At 39.3% G+C, this 19,114-nt stretch overlaps 1 protein-coding gene across 1 annotated transcript; it reads right to left on the reverse strand.

Annotated features, from left to right (window-relative positions):
* Nucleotides 1-27: 27 nt before the first annotated feature.
* LOC141901908 (phosphatidylinositol-3,5-bisphosphate 3-phosphatase MTMR14-like) lies at nucleotides 28-14,083 on the reverse strand. The gene is made up of 18 exons (XM_074789476.1): nucleotides 13,829-14,083; nucleotides 12,189-12,245; nucleotides 11,803-11,900; nucleotides 11,083-11,191; nucleotides 10,425-10,500; nucleotides 10,149-10,188; nucleotides 9,498-9,620; nucleotides 8,328-8,472; nucleotides 7,340-7,417; nucleotides 7,169-7,232; nucleotides 6,186-6,348; nucleotides 5,842-5,878; nucleotides 5,661-5,725; nucleotides 5,432-5,490; nucleotides 5,048-5,201; nucleotides 4,486-4,650; nucleotides 3,212-3,322; nucleotides 28-2,476 (listed from the first exon to the last, which is right to left on the reverse strand). Exons 1-18 carry the CDS (start codon nucleotides 13,925-13,927, stop codon nucleotides 2,293-2,295), a joined length of 1,827 nt encoding a protein of 608 aa, XP_074645577.1. The 5' UTR covers nucleotides 13,928-14,083; the 3' UTR covers nucleotides 28-2,292.
* Between the last annotated feature and the right edge of the window lie 5,031 nt (nucleotides 14,084-19,114).

Raw genomic sequence — 19,114 nt, forward strand, 5'->3', positions numbered from 1 at the left:
GTATGTTGGGTAGAGATTAGATTTTTTTATTTGATTATGATATAAATGCATCATCTACAATTTTACACTCTCATAAAGATCGCAGTTTTAGCATATCATCAACGTTATTACGATACTGTACATCGGTTCAAATTAATAGATTATTAGACGGGGAACCAACCCCTTGAATACAGTTATGCAATTGTGAGATAGAGACTCAGATCTTAAAATTATACAGTCAAGGTCCCTACAGATCAGTCCTTCCTGGATATAATTTCAAGTAATTGTCTACATCATTTTCACATCCCAATTACTCCTAAATCGGTAGTTTATCTCCATAAACCATTAATTTGGTGGTTTTGTAAGCAATAATCATCCCTTGCACAAATAAACTATGTTTCTAATTTGGTAACTGCCTAATTGGGTGAAGAAAAAAGCGTGGTCCAAACTACCGATTTAAGGTGTAGTTTACTGTACAACTACAAACATTTCTAACTGCCTATTTCTCAAAATGGAAGGAGTTTTGGGCATTTTGCTACAGTTAAAGGAGTTTCAAGCACCTTTAAAAGCATTTTCAGTGTAGAAGTTTTTAAGGACTCGAGGCCAACTCCACTATCGCTAACAAAGGTAAACCAAAAACCAAATTTCCATTGCTTCTCCAGGGCCTGGAAGAAATTCCCATTTTTTTCAAAACCCGCAATGATGCTTCGACTAAATTCGATGAGCCATTTTCAAAACTAGAGTTCTCTTTTGTTTTATTATCTGTCCTGAAAACAGCTCGCAGAATTGAGTCGAATCTTCACTAATCTCTTAGTTTTTCAATATACATGTAATCAATAAATTTGTGGGCGTTTACCTCAAAGAAGGCAAATGGTGAATGTCTCTAGGGGAAAGCTCCAGACAGCGTGTGAGTGTTGAGAATTCTGTAGAGATGAATTCTATATTCTATATACATTATAATATATGTAACTTAGCTATTGCACAGGAAAAATTACAAACAACAAAAATAGTTCATTACGCTTAAAAATAAATAACTCGTAAAAATAACTTCCGATACCAGTCGCCGAAAGGGTGCTCAATGTTGAATCACGTGCCGATAGAACACCCTTTGAGCAACCGGTCTCGAATAACTTACATTCACTTGATTCAAAATATCACATTTAAGTACTATATATTTACTATTCATCCAATACGAAATTAACCTAGTTTTTCAGTTTGGATCCGTTGCAAATTCAAATTGAAACGAATGTCATCTGACCGACCCAGTTTCACAGTTCGTGTAGTGAATTTTACTTAACCCATTAGCACTCAGCCCGTATCTGCCCTGCCTATTACTCTTCAAACCGTTCGAATCCGCCCGCCACTTATTTCGTATGCACAAAAACGGTTATTGTGGGATTCGAACCCAATAGCTTATGATATACAAGTCCTCGAAATGCCGAATAGAAATCAACATCCTCCTATTTCAATTTCTCGAGTATTTCGAGTATGAACATGACACATCTGAGCACTCACTTCAAATCCAAGTAAGTTTGGATGAATTTCGGGGGGGGGGCCAAAAGTACAAGATTTAGGCGGCCCACCTCATCAAATCTTACAACATATGAAAGCCTTGACTATTTACTACAAAATAACACGAACTTGTAGTGCATGAAAATACACAGGAAATGAGCTATTCGGTAACGTGATGAACTTGGATTTTATTTGAATTTTCTGGGCAGTAATTGACACTACATAGTGAAATTCCTGAGTGCTAATGGGTTAAAGTAGTTAAGCAAGATGCCTGGGTTCAACTTTTTCCTCGTAGGGATTTGATTCCGGTGACACGGCTTCCACTTCGAAGACATTACAGCACATCTAGTGACGAAGTATTTCTTACGGTGGAATGCTCAACAGAATATGGTCATAAACTTTGCCGAAGTTGGATTCGTCAGCTTTCATTGGTCAATTTTCCGAAACACCTCATATATTTTGGCCAATGGGATCGATTTTCCGTCAAATCTCCGAACAAGCATTCTAATTCCACGGTTGCAAAGAAAGATGAACCGTGGACTAATCGACAGATTTTAGCAAAAACTAATAATAGCACTGCATTCACAGACTTAACGAGTCTGATTTCCATGGTTATGCGGAAATAACGTACTGCGGATTCATAAACGGACAGTTCTTCCGCTAGCGGGGTATCGATTCAAGTTTCATCGCCGATACTTCTATCACAGATTCTCGACCCCAAAATCCCGTTACAGGCTACTACTGCGTATTATTTTCCTCCTCTAATCCCTGTCGCGTCTTCGCCGTCGGACGCGGTCGCCGTCATACGAGCGACGATTTCCGAAAACCGACCTTTTCGGCAAATTGATCTAAAAGTCCCGATATTCGTCCGGCGTCGATGCCGTTGCGGAAACCGATCGTCGTGCTGTAGATGCTGTTGAAATTGCGACGCACGGAATCGAGTTTCTCTTTGCGAATCGTATCCTCTTCGGGAATCTCGCAACACCTAGACGAATACACAGCAAATAGTTACAAGGCTATTCTAGGATTCTAGGCCTATCCCGTAATCATAGACGCAGAATGAAAACCTATCGAAACCATGATTCAGTTCCACAGTTGTTTTGATTTAATTCGACTTTTCAAAAATCCATTTTCACGCTTATACGGGTCTAATTGTACTGTTAACCCAGTTCCACAGTTGTGTGGGTTTAATTAAACTTTGGATCCAATTCCACAGTTGTGTGGGTTTTATTTAATCCAGTTGCACAGTTTTATGGGTTCAATCGACAATCCCCCATACCCCAATCCCCTTATCAGGCACAGCTCTTAAGGTTGTCCTTCTTACCTACTTATTCATGAAATTATATCTTAAGAATTATTTTTGCACTCATTAAGCCTATAAGTACATAAATCATTACTACTATCATTATGGACTCCACAGTTGTGCGGATTTAATTGACCTCCAGATCTAGTTCCACAGTTGAGTAGGTTTAATTCAACCCTGGATCCAGTTCCACATTTGTTCAGGATTAATTTGATCCAGTTTCACAGCTGTGTGAGTTTAATTTCACTTTGAAACCAGGACCCAGTTCTACAGTTGTGAGTTTGAGTTAACTCTGAGTTAAAGTTAGTTCATTTTCAATGAGTCAACTCACGAGTTGAATCTTAACTTAGAACTGTCGAACTGGACCCTGTTGTTTGGGATTATCCGACTCTTGAACCAGTTTCACAGTTGACTTACGAATTATTTCGACTGCTGCTCGACGACTGTTCGGAAGTAGACGACTGAGGAGAATCGTAAGTACACGAAGCCGTTCCCCGTAAACTTCCCGTACCAGTTATAATCTGCCAGCTAAAATTAATCAAACATTTCATAGTGATAACAACCTGCCCTTAAAGATATCGAGACATTAACTATTGGTAAATGCCTGCTCTTTAGAATATTGAATCATTAGATATTGGTAAATGCCTGCCCTTTAGAATATTGAAACATTAGATATCCATAAATTCCAGCCCTTTATAGTATTGAAGCATTTGATATTGGTAAATGCCTGCCCTTAACCCTTTCAGTGCGTCTACACCGCAGTGCGGTGTATAAATCAGTGATGGATTTTGCTAGTACACCGCACTGCGGTGTATTGATGTAATTAGTAATTTGTAATTATCTCTATTGAAAAATGGCAGTAAGTGTCAAACATAGTGAAATACTAGTAACTAACGATACACCGCACTGCGGTGTAGACGCACTATAGTGGTATTCCCATTGTTCAACACACTAGGGTGGAAGTTTTTAGAATTTTCAAATTTTCTCCAGCACTATAGGGTATTAATTAGTCAGCACTGAAAGGGTTAAGAATATTGAAACATTAGATATCCATAAATGCCTGCCCTTTGGAATATTGAAACATACATTAGATATCGGTAAATGTTAGCCCTTTAGAATATTGAAACACTAGATATCCATAAATGCCTGCCCTTCGGAATATTGAAACATACATTAGATATCGCTAAATGCCAGCCCTTTAGAATTTTCAAAAATTAGATATCCATAAATGCCCGCCCTTTAGAATATTGAAACAGTTGATATCATTGGTAAATGCCAGCCCTTAAGAATATTGAAACATTAGATATCGGTAAATGCCAGCCCTTTAGAGTATTGAAACATTAGATATCCATAAATGCCTGCCCTTTAAAATATTGAAACATATATTAGATATCGGTAAATGCCTGCCCTTTAGAATATTGAAATATTACATATTGGTAAATGCTTGCCCTTAGAATATTGAAACATTACATATTGGTAAATGCCAGCCCTTTAGAATATTGAAACATTACATATTGGTAAATGCCTACCCCTTGACATAACCTAACATCAGACATCCGAAAACACTTGTCCTTTTGAAATGATCAAAGATAAGATTTTGGTTGAAATGACCCCAGAAAATAACCAAACAATAGATATCAATAAAAGCTCCATAAAATATTGGAAAATTTCAACTGTTTCTCAATCCTCACCTGCCAGCGGATGAACCAGATTTAGATTGTTCTACTGCACGTCTTGGCACAGCCATCGGCGTGCTACTCGTTAAATGACTTCCGAATCTAGACAGTGGCTCCGCCTGTTGGGTTCCACTGTTCTTACGATGTATTGGAGAGCGGCGATGACAACCGCCATGTGACCTGAAAATCAGAAAAAACGAAATGTCTAAAATCTCGAGACATTTCCACTGGACCAATTTCATTGGTCCCAAACCATCCGAATTAACCCTATCAGTGCGTCTACACCGCAGTGCGGTCTACTAATCAGTGATGGATTTTGCTAGTACACCGCACTGCGGTGTATTGATGTAATTAGTAATTACTAATTATCTCTCTTGAAAGATGGCAGCACCTGTCAAACATGGTGAAATATTAGTAACTAATGATACACCGCCCCGCAGTGTAGACGCATTATAGTGGTATTCCAGTTATTCAACACACTAGGGTGGAATTTTTCAGAATTTTCAAATTATCTCCAGCACTATAGGGTATTAATTAGCCAGCACTGAAAGGGTTCAGCGGATTCTACTGTATTCACCCGTTAGTGTGATGACACACGAATGGCTCGTCGTCCTGCGATAGATTCGTGACGTTCACCAGCTCCGTGTTATTACTCCTATTACTTTGAACGCTACTTGAACTGCTAATACTAGTATTGCTGCCACGGTAGCCAGAACTACGATTGTCTGTTTCTGAAATGAATACAAATTGATTAGCGAACTCGAGGTTCTGCTGCATATATTTGAAAGTTCGCTCTTTCTTATCCTTTTAATACCAATCCTCGTTTAACACAAACTGTCAACAAAATATGCTAAATCTGTTAAATTCAATGAAAATACAGTCAAGTCAACTGAAGTTGTATCAAAGTAACGAATTAAAGTTTGACTGTACGTTCTGAATTGATCAATTATAAAATATTCACCTAGTAAAACACCATCTATCACATTCTCGGAATCAGTCCGACTGACAGATCTCGTTTTCCTAAAAGAACAAACAGAAATATTAATTCTTCAGAACATAACATCACATCGCCCCCTCTAGTCCTCGAACCTTGATAAGTCAATTTTGCAACGCTCTGATAAGCTATATAGAGTATACTATAGAAATTATCCCATAGAGATTTACACAGTTTTACACAGTGTACGACTTACTTTTTCGGTAATGAAAATTCGTCCGACGTGATGTAACGTAAAAAGTAGAAACAGAAGAAGAAAATCTGGAAAAAATATTCAAAATTCATGTCATCAAAGGTTAGACACAAAATAGAAAACATTTTTTGAGATGAATTCGATAAATGTTTTGAAACCGAGTTACGGTTGTACGTAGGTCTACCTCTTCTCCTTTTGAAAGGCGATCCGGCAAATTATGTCTGGAAAAGAATTCATAAAGTTTACGCTAAGTAGATGCATTATTTCTGAAAAATGGCAGAAATATCACCGAAGTGAATCTGCGGTCAGAACGCTATACGGTATCTACATTCTTCCAATGTATCTACATTCCTCAAAACAATGTCTGAGGGGGTGGTTCTAGGCTGTAGATTGATACCTGCATGGTATACAGTAGTTGGATGGACAATTTTTATCATAGGATAGCCTCAATGAAGGGGTGAACTTCATGTCCTGTTATAATAATCTCTGTACCAATTATTTATGCAAAATAAATCAAATAAAACTTACCCGAAGAAGAACCAATCGTAAGCTATAGTCAGATATAAGATTTCTAAGGCGCTGAGCGACGTATGAATCAGGCCGTCTGCCCATAACGACAATCGCACTAACGAAACAAACAACGGCGTGCGATCCCAACCCGATATACAATGAATTAACATTCCATGTTCTCCTGAAATAGCGAAAGAGAAAAAAGTAGTATATATCTGATATGTAAAAATATAATGTTTTGAATTTTAGCCCAGAGTATTGCATCTGAAATAATGTCTAGTTCAACTTTGCTTGAGAGGACATCGGGTGGCCGAGCTCAGTAAAATTTTCGTAGTACATACCTAATATAGGTATTAAAAGCACCAGAATGGATGCGCAGTTGAACTAAGACATTGATTTTCGATCCATTTTATCCCACATCATATCATTGTCAAAAAGTATTCACTGAATGGGGTTTGCATTTTAGTGAATATTTTCTTGAATAATTCAAGTTCAACAATGAGTCTGCATGCCTATCCACTGAAGTTTTTTTCAAGTCATCAAGAATTATGGTAGGTAGGCATGGAAACATATTTTTCAACAATCAGATTATGGAGTCACTTATCTCTTTTCAACCCGACACAAACAAGACTTTCTGGCAATCCCTTAATACAGTGTAAAATGGATTAAAAAACAAAGTTTTAGTTCAACTGCCCATCCATTCTCGTTCTATTTGGACCTATGTCATTCGAAGGCCAGGGTCCAGATGAAAAGAAAAGACATTTTTCAGATGAAGCTGCCATGTCGTAGGCTTCTCGCAGGTCCCGCCCTCGACGGTGTTAGATATTTTTGAAGAAATTCAACCGGAAATATACAATTTCCAAACGGATGTTTGTCAAATTTGCAGGTCATAACGATCTTTGCCACACAAAACAGGCAAGGTCATTCGGAATGTAGGGGTCTGGGCCGCGAGACCACAGATCCCTTAATTCCACCCCCGGTTGTGCTAGTCTCCGTTTTACCTTCAGAAATATATTGCAGCATCAATTTCAGATAACTTTGAGTTAATTTCACGAGATCCCATAACTAGAAACGAATCGAAAAACAACGCCAGAAATGAAACAACCGATCAATAAATTCATACACACATTTTAAATGCCCGGGAAAGGATAAAAAGCCTACGTCTCACGTACCTTGTACGAATTCCAATCCAATTTCATTTTGGAGGAAATTGAATCGGTTGGAATATCTAAATGAGCATCGACGAATGCCTGAAATAGAAGTTAAACTAACTTTCAATTGTTTAAAATTTTATAGTCATTACCTTCCTGAGCACCTTACTCAGGCATGAGTAGCAGGTTCCAAGTTTCTTAGTTGTCGAATAAACACTATAATCCGTGTATACTGTAGATAAATGAGGAAATCCCACACCTCGAATTTTAAAATTATACGATCAAATTTATTATAATGAAACCACAACGTTTCGGCTGTTGATTAACAGCCATCATCAGGTGGAATGACCAGAAAAACAATCTGGTCACATTTTTCTGGTCATTCCACCTGATGATGGCTGTTAGTCAACAGCCGAAACGTGGTTTCATTGAAATAAATTTGATCGTATAATTTTAAAATTCGAAGTGTGGGATTTCCTCATTTATCCAAGTTTCTTATTGCCCTTGACCTACTGAGCACTACTCAGCGCATTATTAACAGGTTCAAGGTGTCCTTGTTCCCCTCAACCCACTGAGCTCCATAATCCATGGCATTATATTAAATGCGTACATGCATGAGGTTTCTTTTTCATCCCGATTATCAGCAGGTATCACTCATTATTGAGATTTGCATATCAATATTTTTACAGGATGAAGCTTATATACATTACTGGTGAAAGCTTGTACAAACAAACCTAGTTAATTTTCAAAGAACTACTCAAGAGTTAGACGTCCCGACTGCAATTGACCATGTAACCCTAGTGGGTCTTTAGAGACAACCAGGGCTTTGTTATAGGTTGTTATAGCTAACAACCTGAGTCCATGTATGAGTCTTGACAGCCAAAATTGGTTTCGAACCAGGGACCTCTTGGTTCCCAGTCCTCCACTCAACAAACTGAGCTAACCGCTGAGTAAAACCTACTGTATTCTTCTTTGTGCTTACTGATTACATACTCTCAAGTAAGCCTACCTGGTTCCAGTCGAATATCAACCCCTCGGCCGTGTAGCCGTTCTCTCTCCATTCTTTGAAGAACTCACAACCGGGGAACGGAAGAGATACGATAGTGAAGTCGCTGTAACGATGTTCTTTGTCGACTTTTTCCGACGAGGTCACACTGAAAACATGGGACGGAGAATATCGGTAATAACCAGGGATATAACAAAGATATGATTCCTATCCAGCGGCGGATCCAGGGGGTGCACAAGGGGCACGTGCACCCCCCTAAAGTCCTCGCTAATTTTTTTTTGTGAGAACAAAGACAAGCATGTGAAAAATCCCTGAAAATGTGTAAGCTTATGTCATTGTTTACAATTACCAGTACTTTTTTACAGCAGTCCTACATCATTCATGTCGTTTCATACTCTGATCGTGCCCAGAACGCGTCTCCACGCATCTAATTTAAAAAATTTTTCCCCCACAACCCCTACTTGGATTTATGCACCCCCTCCATCCGGCATGGAATCCTGGATCCGCCGCTGCTATCAGTGGACGCTGAAACCAAGTCCACCCATGAGTCAACCGAAAGGAATAGATAGCTCTTGAAACCGATTGAACCGATGATAGTACGTAACTTTCTCGTTTGAATGCAACTGATTGTACCGCTATGCCAACTCAGTCTGAACAATATCCACACTTGGTACATGCTCAAAACTTTCAAATCCTCCTATTTTGACGTTAATCATGGATTCACGCTGCGACTCATTTTAAAAACAATTGAACCGATGATACTACAACTATACGTTGCTTTCTTGTTTAAACATAACTTATTCTAATTAATTACGAACTCGGTTCGAAGAATATTCGCATCGATAAAAACGTTAAATGACTTTCATCAAAGCCTCTTTTTTCAACTTAAAACAGTGTCAAAACATGACACACACGCCACTGACAAACCCATACGTAGATGATAGACTACATCTACGGCAAATATCTACGAAAATACGTAGCTCATTGACTTGCAAGACAATGCTTGCTCTCACCTTTAAAACTATTTCGCAAAAGTAAATTCGACATAGCAGCGCTTAATTTAGCTAGTTCATCTTCAATTATTTCAATGCAGCTACAAATCCAGGTCCATCGATGAGAGGCTTACACGAAGCTTTAAGTCCAAAAACTTTCTGCATCTAAATAAAAACTTACTTCATGCCGAATTTGACTTTCTTCTTTTCGACCATCAGATCGCAGATATAGTCGACTTGTAACGTTCTCAGCAGTTTGATATCTTGTCCTCGGATCCGATCAAACAATTGCCAGTCGGTGTTCCTAGATGAAACATCGTCTTAAGTCACTGATGCAGGATCTTTTTAGCAGGGTTTAAAACCTGATCGCATCATGAGACTGCCCGCAGTGTTTTCAATAAGAGCTAGGTCCCAGGTCCCAGACCCGTCTGTTGTTTGTAAAGGACCCGCCTGATTCTTCAAACCAGCTATAGTTTCATGAAGAGTGACATATTATGAGACCCTCGTGCGTATATGAACCATATGGCATCGTAAGACTCATTCACGTTCCTCCTCTCAGGGATTAGAACCTGATGGTGTCAAAGAGACTCTGCCACATTCCTCTCTCACTAAGATCTGATGATATATAGTGAGACTCTGTCACGCTCCTCCCTCACAAAGATTTGAACCTGATGATCTCGCGAGACTGCCACATTCCCCCCTCAAATATTTGAATCTTATGGCATTGTGAGACTCTGCCATATTCCTCCCACATATTTGTAATTCAGCAAAATCCCAAATAAGGGCTTAAAGAATGGACTATTGAAAAGAATGAAATGAAATCATCACTTACGAGGCAACCGTCTCCATATCAGCAGGAATACTTTCACCTCCTGAAATATAGAACATATTCGTTACTTGAAACGAGGAATAAAAACGTGGCCATCTCCAGTAGCGGCATGTTGGTAATGTAGTAACAAAGCATAATGCCCTAGTTAATCACTTTCACTGAAGCAAGCCGACTGTCAATACAGGCATGCGCTTTATACATTCTGAATTATTCCTGGGGGAGGGCCTTAGCTCTGCATGCTATTCTAGCTCTTGTTACTTATCTAGAAATACAGCTCACCAGAGAAAAAGAAATCGAATCCCGATCGTCCATAGATCTCGGCACCTCCGGATATCGTGGCTGAACGACAAATATGCTACAAGACAAGAAACACCATATCAGTTACTATCTCAAGGTGTGACATTTCATTTTCGGTTTTTTTATAACCACAAACAGAGTGTTTCATCAAACGACACTCAAAAGGCTTTAGTGAACATTAAACAGGTTCTACAGAGATTTATGGATTATCATTACCATTACAAGGTTGTGAGTTAGATTTCAATTCGAGTTGAAATGCATTCATTTTCAATGGGCACGCCGCAGTTGACCGGGGCAATCGAGGATCTCTACCAGATGTGCAAGTGTGCATTAGGACAATGATGCCAGTTGAAATTCATCCATTATATCTCATATTCGATGAATGATGAATAAAAATATTGTTTGGCATGAACCTTAAAGATCAATCTGAGTTTACCTAGATTTGCCTTATTCTCTAAGGATCGAAATCGAAAATGAACTAATCTTTTTATTGAGTTGTCCTATAGATACACGTCATGCCATCGACGAGTTAGGCAGCTGATGATACAGAGTCGTCAATAGTTAGACCTTGATTCTACAAATGTAGATCTCGCTGTGGTTAGAAAACAATGTCTAACAAAAACCGATCTACTACGCCTACCTTTCCTTCGATGAGTATGATAGGAACGGCAAACCGAGCGCGACAGCGAGCGAACCTTGATTTGATGAACAAATCTTTCAATTTGTTCACGTCGTAAAGTGATTGCACGCTGAAAAACAAAATAATCTCAGCTCATATGACCAGACCAGAAGATCTTAGATACAATAACAGAAGATCTTGTTACAATAACAGTTCATTCACTGTTATAATCCTATTGTTCCAAATGAATTAAGAATTCCTGAGTATCCCATTTTTAAATAATTTCCCAAAAAGAAAAACTCTCCCTTGTAAAATACTACTGGGATGTCAACATTGTAGCGATGACTGGTTGATGATAAAGGTACCTTAAAGAATAATTGCTGAAATTGCCCTTGGGCAAGCAATTGACATCCCAAAACTATGCTCTGTGAAATATACTTCCTAAATATCTCCCGAATTGAAGGAAAACCCGATCAAATTCCAAAATATTTCCAGGCAATTTTATCTGAAATCTGAAAGTTTTTCCCGATTTCCCAGTACTGTGGGATTCATGAATCCGATAAGAAATTAAAGTAAAACATCATTACAAAAAACTTCAGGGCACGTATCAAGTAGAAAATTAATCAGCGGGATTAATAGTTTCATAAGTAATCTAGGACCGATGAAATCAATGCGATTTATGCATAGATCGACCATCGAAAACGATTTAACTCATTCAGATTAAGTCTGACACGAACTTACTTTTCATTGTGTTTATTTGCGGTCGATAACGAATATTCTAACAGCACTATTTGACCCGGATAATGACTACAAAGTTCACCGTTCGCATTATCAACCACCTGAAAATAGACGAAATACACATGTTGTTTAGTTGTAATCAATTCAGCGAAGAGATTAAAAAACTCATGATCGATAAAGTTGTTTAGAAAGACGAAAAAAAGTAGAACAAATGTCAACATTTAGAATGTGACTTCATCCCGGCTGTTCATGTGACATCACAGTAATGGCCATAACCGTAAACGTTTCAATCGAATGATAGTAAAGGGACAATATGTCAGGGTTGAGAGTTCCTTTTGAGAAAAAAAAGTCGCGGCATTAAACATTTCTGTTTAAGTGATAATACTCACGGTATATTTGTAGTCTTTTCCGAAAAGTTGTAGACAATGTTTCTGAATTTTCTCAGCCTGTCAGGTATAGAAAAAGAACCGATCATTAGGTATAGGTCGGGAAAACTTAAGAGAGTAATTCTAGGATAAATGTTTTTCGTAAAGATCTCCTTCTTCATATCGAAGGACCTGATCTGTTTAAGCTCCCGGCCCAAATATTTGAAAAATGTAATTCATGACATAATTGTCTAAGGTGTATGAAGTGAGTTCGTTCTGTAAGCACCCAGCAATACTCGAACCAACTTGTCACTACACGCTGATAGTGGATCGTCATGCCTCGGTCATCCTAGTCTAGTACCTAGCCGTCGTTCTACAAACAACGTTGTTGTTGGGAACCGGTAACAACAACTGGTATTCAGACTACGGTCATCCTTATAACCATATAACTCAAATCAAATTTGATTTGAGTTCTATGTTATAACCGAGATGACACATTTACACGCCTTATCTCACCGGAGCTACGAATATCGTTTTTATTGGATAATTAAGTGACAACAATCATTCATTCATTGACCTAAGACATTTCCCTGATCGTTCTAGAACCAAGAACCTTAGTGTCTGACGTAACACAGACACTAAGACACGAACAATATTTTCTCGATACTGTGACTTAAAGCCACTGGAAATCCAGTTTCACGAAACCGATTGAGAAAAATAAACTATCATTACAAACCGCACACATTCAGTTTTCTTATTATTTTATTCATTCGCATGTTCCTTCATCATAGTCCGTGTTTGATGCAATATAGATGCAGAAATAGCAAAAATGACACCATTTTTTCACTTTGAAACTAGGTATTTTAACACTGTAGTTCGTTAGCAACAAGACAAATTGAGCGATGCGTGTCTCATCGCTAAACAGCGCATCATTTTTGTATCTTAAATTTAATCGTACTAAAATCAGATTTATCGTCAAAATGCTGTAACGAACAAACGTAAGACGTTATAAGGTTAGTTTAGATAGTTTATTTATCAAAATCGGTTGTTTATTTGCCGAGATATCGCAACACAGACAAAAAAGCCGGTCCTGCTTGTTACCGAGATGATGTAATTTACCGAGATGAACCGAGATGACATGTTATATAACATGTTTATTTATTCCTTATCGATTTTAACACTTGAAATCATATTCTATCAGTAATAAATACCTGCTGCAGTCATATTTTACATATTTTGTCGGATATTTTTGTAAAAAAATAACATTTAACTTTACTGAGATGAGATCGTCGATCAATCGAATTCAATAAAATTTCATTGATAACCGAGATGATGTATTTGAAGTCAATATTTTTTCTACAAAATTTCCGGCAAATTATGTAAAATATGACTCTAGAAGGTATTTATTACTGATGTAACATGATTTCAAGTGTTAGACCGGTTAAGGAATTAATACAAAAATGCTATACTTCATGTTATCTCGGTAATATGTGTCATCTAGGTTATAAGGAGGACCCAAAAAAGCCGCAAAAAATTCTGGTCGGCAACTGTACAGTGAATTTGAATGAACGTGTCTGGGTCTCTGGGTACACTATTGTAGAGCAACGTAGATCACTGTGGAGACAACCACTGTCAGGACTGGTCGAAGACGTAATCTAACTCACGTTCAAGTCGTTTTCTCTCGGTTTGTAAATGGTTTTCGACGAATGTTCGATCAGATTTCGTAGATCATCGACGCGCACCAGTTCGGGGAACTCCGACATTTCGCAGTTCACTCTAGCCCCGTCTCGTCGTCGGTCCTGGCTTGGTTGTATCTGTCTATCCGGTAAAACAGCCCTCAAAAACAAGTCACGAGCGTCAATTCGATGTTAACATGTTGTTGTTTTCCTTTCAGCTGTCAATTTTTCGTGTTTCCCACAATCGCCGCTAGCACCGCCTACCGGAATATCGTGTCACGGCTGTCACTAAACTCCGGATTTCGAATTGTATGAAATTCAAATTAACTTTTATTTCTATAAGATCTTTATTGATTCTACCATGTACGGATACAGCGGCCAGGAAGAAGACTGCTTGACTGTCCATTCTGCACCACCTGCATTCGCAGTCGGTGGAGACCGGCAGCCAGTCTAAATAGTCAGGATGCCGTCAAAGCAAGTGCCCTCTCAAAAAGTCTTGAATAAAAACGAAAAACAGGCCCAAGATTTCAAATCTACCGGACCGCGAACCCTCAAGTTTTTGTAATGAAATTGGAATCTTGAAGCAAACGGCATCCGGTCCCGGTCCCGAATCGAACGGTATTTCTCGAACGGCACTAAATTAATGAAGCTGTATAGGCCTGTATTGAAGATGACAATTTAGTCATAGTGTTCGCATCAATGTAATACATGTATATTCGCTACAAGAATTCAATCTTTCGTTCTATTCTCAATTCAACACGTAAGTGAAATCTCGCTTACCGGTGTTTGGTTTGCTGAAAACAATTCGTTGATGGGCTGAGGGGCCACTATTTTCTAACGGATGAATTATATTCCGGCGTTTAAAGTTTTTTGCTTAACCTAGGTTTAATTTGTTTACGGTTCTATGGTGGAAGCAATGCTGCAAGTATCCACAACACGGTTCGTTCAATAAGGTGAGACTCGTTTTTTCGGAGCATTCATTACATTTCTTCGTTCGTTTGAATATTTTTCAGATCATGTTTGTGGCCGCTACAATATAATTCTAACGTGGGCCTAGAGGGGATGTCTGAACTGCTGTATATCACAAAAAAACCTAACGATGAAAATTGGTTTCAGTGTCTAACTAAAGCCACAAATTGAAAAATTAGGTTTGGGAGTACGTTTTTCAGAACACAACTGTACACCTGGGTCCGACCCCACAACACCGAGAGGAATGGAATGAAATACATACACAACGGGGTACCTTATTTCGTCTTTACTTTTATACATATAGTTATATTTTCAATATCATAAAAAAGGGAGTTTGCCATTGCAAATTTATTACAGTTTCTTTACTGCTATACATGAAGCTATACAAATTAAGTTCTACACTTGTTTTTAGCCTCCATCGCTTTTCAGCTCACCATCGATTGATTTTCATTTCGGTGAAGTTGGATTCAAATTGACTTTCACTTGCTCATCATCGTCGCATGAATAAATAATAAATGGCAGTGGTAAGTGCTTGGTACATACGCGTGTTCCCTGTGGCCTTCTATAAATTAAGCGTATTCTCTTACACGAAAACACACTCGAGGAGACGAGCCACCGTGGAACTAGTCAACATCAGGAAAAGGTATGGAAAATTTAGAAAACCATAAAGCCGCAAAGTAGTGGTCTGAACTATAGGAACCTATACAAGATATTTTACTCTCCTCCATTCGAATCGAATACGTAGCTTGTCACAAACCGATAGGCCACTATAGGCCCACTCATTCCTGGTGAGAACATTTTTTGATACTGGCATGGACAAATTGAGTACAGTCTCATCCTTTACCCTAAATGCTGAGACGAGTGAAACACTTAACAACGTGAAATCATATAGTCTGCATCAGAAAAAAGTAAGTGAAAATAAGTATAGCCGCTAAGCAGCGTTTACGGTTTTTTCGCGTTGATAATATTCCCATCCGAAATAAGTGATCTTAACCCACACTGACTCATTCAATATCGCATCGGTAAATCTACAGATTAGAGTATTCGAGAGGATGCGAAATACAGGAATATTACTCTTAATTTCAAAGCGCTACTTTCCTGACAGTGTTTTATCTATCAATGATGGTATCAGTCTCATGGCAATGCTAGAATTTTGGCCATGCTTTGAAATACAGAATCGGTTTGTAAATTGTTGTCAGCCCAATGGAATTTTTTCGCTCTTATCGGGAGAACTACATTCAGATGATTACAAAAAATATGAACTTTTCAAATGTATTTTTTCAGACCTAGAATGTTGAGTAAGTATATAATCATATGTATGTGCGTATAAGTTATGTCGTCAGTATACGAATGTATTGTTATAGTACGTAGCATAACCGTCATCAGACGTACGTGTCTCCTAGGGTATAAGGCTTCGTACTATGTCAGCTTCATAAATCGGATATGAATACCATATTTTGTTAGCTATTATCCTTCACTATTCTTTCTAAGTTTTTTTGATTTCATATGATATAATTTGGAAAAAAAATGTTTTTAACGTTCTTTCAATTTCTTTCAGGTCAACTGATTACATTCGCGCTTCTGTTTTGCGTCATCTTTGCGTCGGTCTTGACCCAGGCCGCGGTCGCTGAAAGAAAGGACAGAGTGAGGAGCAGATTGCGCAGAGGTTGGGATTGGAGTAGCACCCAAACATGGGGATAAGGCCGTTAGAATAGACCATGCACTGACCGATATCAATCTCGTTTTCTTAAATTTCGTTGCTGTACTTGGTGAAAATATCAGCTGTTCCTCTTTGGCTAAAGGCGAAAAGAATCCAACATAATGTATTATATTTGTCTTTCAAGTCATCTTTAAGCCAATTGGCGAATGATTCTTTTAGAACATTTCTACATATTTAATTTGGAAAAAGCGGTTAAACGACAGACACAGAGTCAGGTAGATCAGTCTAATATATATGATTTAACGTACTTGCAAATATCTACTCCAAAATAATATATTACAAACACGTGTAGATTAAATGAGATATTCACTTAAACAGAGACAATTCAATGCATACATTACAAGTAGTACTAATGTATAGTAGCTTCATCAGGTGAATAAGTGATGATGAATCTATTATAGTGCATTAGGTAGCGAAAGCTCGTGAGTCTCGTCGTATATATTCTACACCCGGTGACACGGTCTTCTCCACGAATCTGAATAAACTGGTTCATCTCTCGCGTCATAGATATCGTCATCGTAACGAAATAAATTGCGTCCTCGCTGTGAACGTATATATCTTTTGATCTCTAAAGGCTGGCTTATGTCGACAAGCAACGCGACGCCTACCGACTCCTACCGACGCAACTGAGAGCAACCGCGATCGCATGCTCGTATGCCAGGGGTCAGGTATCACTCCCGAACTCGCTTCCCACCAGCCTCCTGGCCTCACGAAGCGTGATTTCATCACTAGCGCTGTTGCGCATGACGTCATATATCGATTTGCGAAATACTTCCTTGTTCAGTAAAACGTTCGCTGATTGGTCTATTTAACGGGAAAACCAATAGAAGCCTATAGTCGTTTGTTACAAGCGCTGTGATTGGTACGACCGGATTCTGGTCGGCTAGTAACGACTCCAACGGCTCGTGAGGTCAAGGGGTTCGGCGAACAGCTTTAGCGTAGTGGGTTCGAATCCCTTGACGGGTGAAGATGCCGCGATCGCAACCAGCCTGGTACCTACGGAAGCCCCTTAGTAACATATGAGTTTTTTTCACAATTTCCACTTATTAAGTCGAAATTCGATAGCAACCACGATCGCAGCCCAGCTTATGTCGACTACGCTCCGATTCGCAGCAACTGAGGCCGACTAGCGGGATATGAGATCCTCCCAGTTGCTTCCCTGCTTATGTCGGTTGCGATTACTAGCAACTGCAACGGCTCAAGTGGTCACATGATAAGCACTTTGAGAATGAATTTGAATTATTAGGAAATATATTTCTATTAGAAAAGCTATTTAAGACTTTGATCTTTTCGATTCTGTTTTGAATACAATGGCTAGCGACATCTATAAAGATGGCCGCTCACACCATAATTCTACAAATTTCGTTTCTAGATCTTCGGTCCAGTGCTCTGCCGTGCTGAAGGTTTGGTTTACGTTTTGAACTACTTGAATTTGAAAGTTTATGAATACGAATACGAATACGAATATTTATTACGACTAATTACGAATGACGCTAACTAGCGGTGATAATTTGTACTATGTATATGCGGTCTCTCATTGGCTGGAACCCCTGCGCTCAGTTCCGTCGCGTCGCAGATGAGCTTATGTCGGCTGCGATCGAAAGCAACTGCCTGCCTACCGTAGGCCGGAGTAGAACATGGGCAACTAGCCGGATACGGCTTGCGACGAGTCGGTAGGCGTCGCGTTGCCATCGCAAGCCGGCTTAAGTCGAACCGATTGAGGAGCAACTGGCGGCCACTCGTAGGCCGCTAGTTGCCGCTAATCGGCGATAAACCCAGTTGCGTCGGTAGGCGTCGCGTTGCTTCTCGACATAAGCCAGCCTATACAATCGACCCCCATAACGCCCCCCCCCCCCCCATATACTGCTTCCCATATACTGCTATCGATATATCGGGGTTGACTCGTCCTCCCCGGCAGGGATTCGAACCTGATGGCATCGAGATTGCCACGGTACGAAACCCTGCCACACTAGACCGAGTGCGCAGCTACACGCGCAGCTTAGATGATGTCATTATCAGCCAATCAGATATCCCGTTTTATTTTAGCCCGGGTTTTCCTATTTAAAGTCCGTCCGTGAAATTTACCTCAGCGATTATACGAGCAATCTGATTGGTGCCGCAAAATTTCGCGTGGCAAAGCTGAGCATGGACCTGCGCACCCGGTCTACTGTGGCAGGGGTTCGTGCCATGGCTGAGTGTAACGATGCCATCATGTTCGAATCCCTGCCGTGGGAGGATGGGGTTGACTGTATTTGATAGTTTGCTACGCCTATCACATATTTGAGTATTGTGTTAGATTGTGTTAGCATTGATTTTCGACTTGCAGTCAGTCAATTCGTCTCATAAGGGATTATAATGAATTTAGTGACAAATGTATTTCTTGAAAAGAATCTAAAGAATTGATTTTGATTCGCTGCCAAAAACGAAAATAGTCCAGATGCTTTCATTTCTAACAAATGAATGGTGATTGTATTCAATTCGTATAACCTCACTAAGTGGATATATCAATTCCTTTTACATAAAGCGTTTTCTGGCAATACTGGCAATATTTGTACACGGCGACACAACTCATCAGTCCGCCGCAT

Source organism: Tubulanus polymorphus, chromosome 3, assembly GCF_964204645.1.
Source record: "Tubulanus polymorphus chromosome 3, tnTubPoly1.2, whole genome shotgun sequence".
NCBI classification, from domain to species: domain Eukaryota; kingdom Metazoa; phylum Nemertea; class Palaeonemertea; order Tubulaniformes; family Tubulanidae; genus Tubulanus; species Tubulanus polymorphus.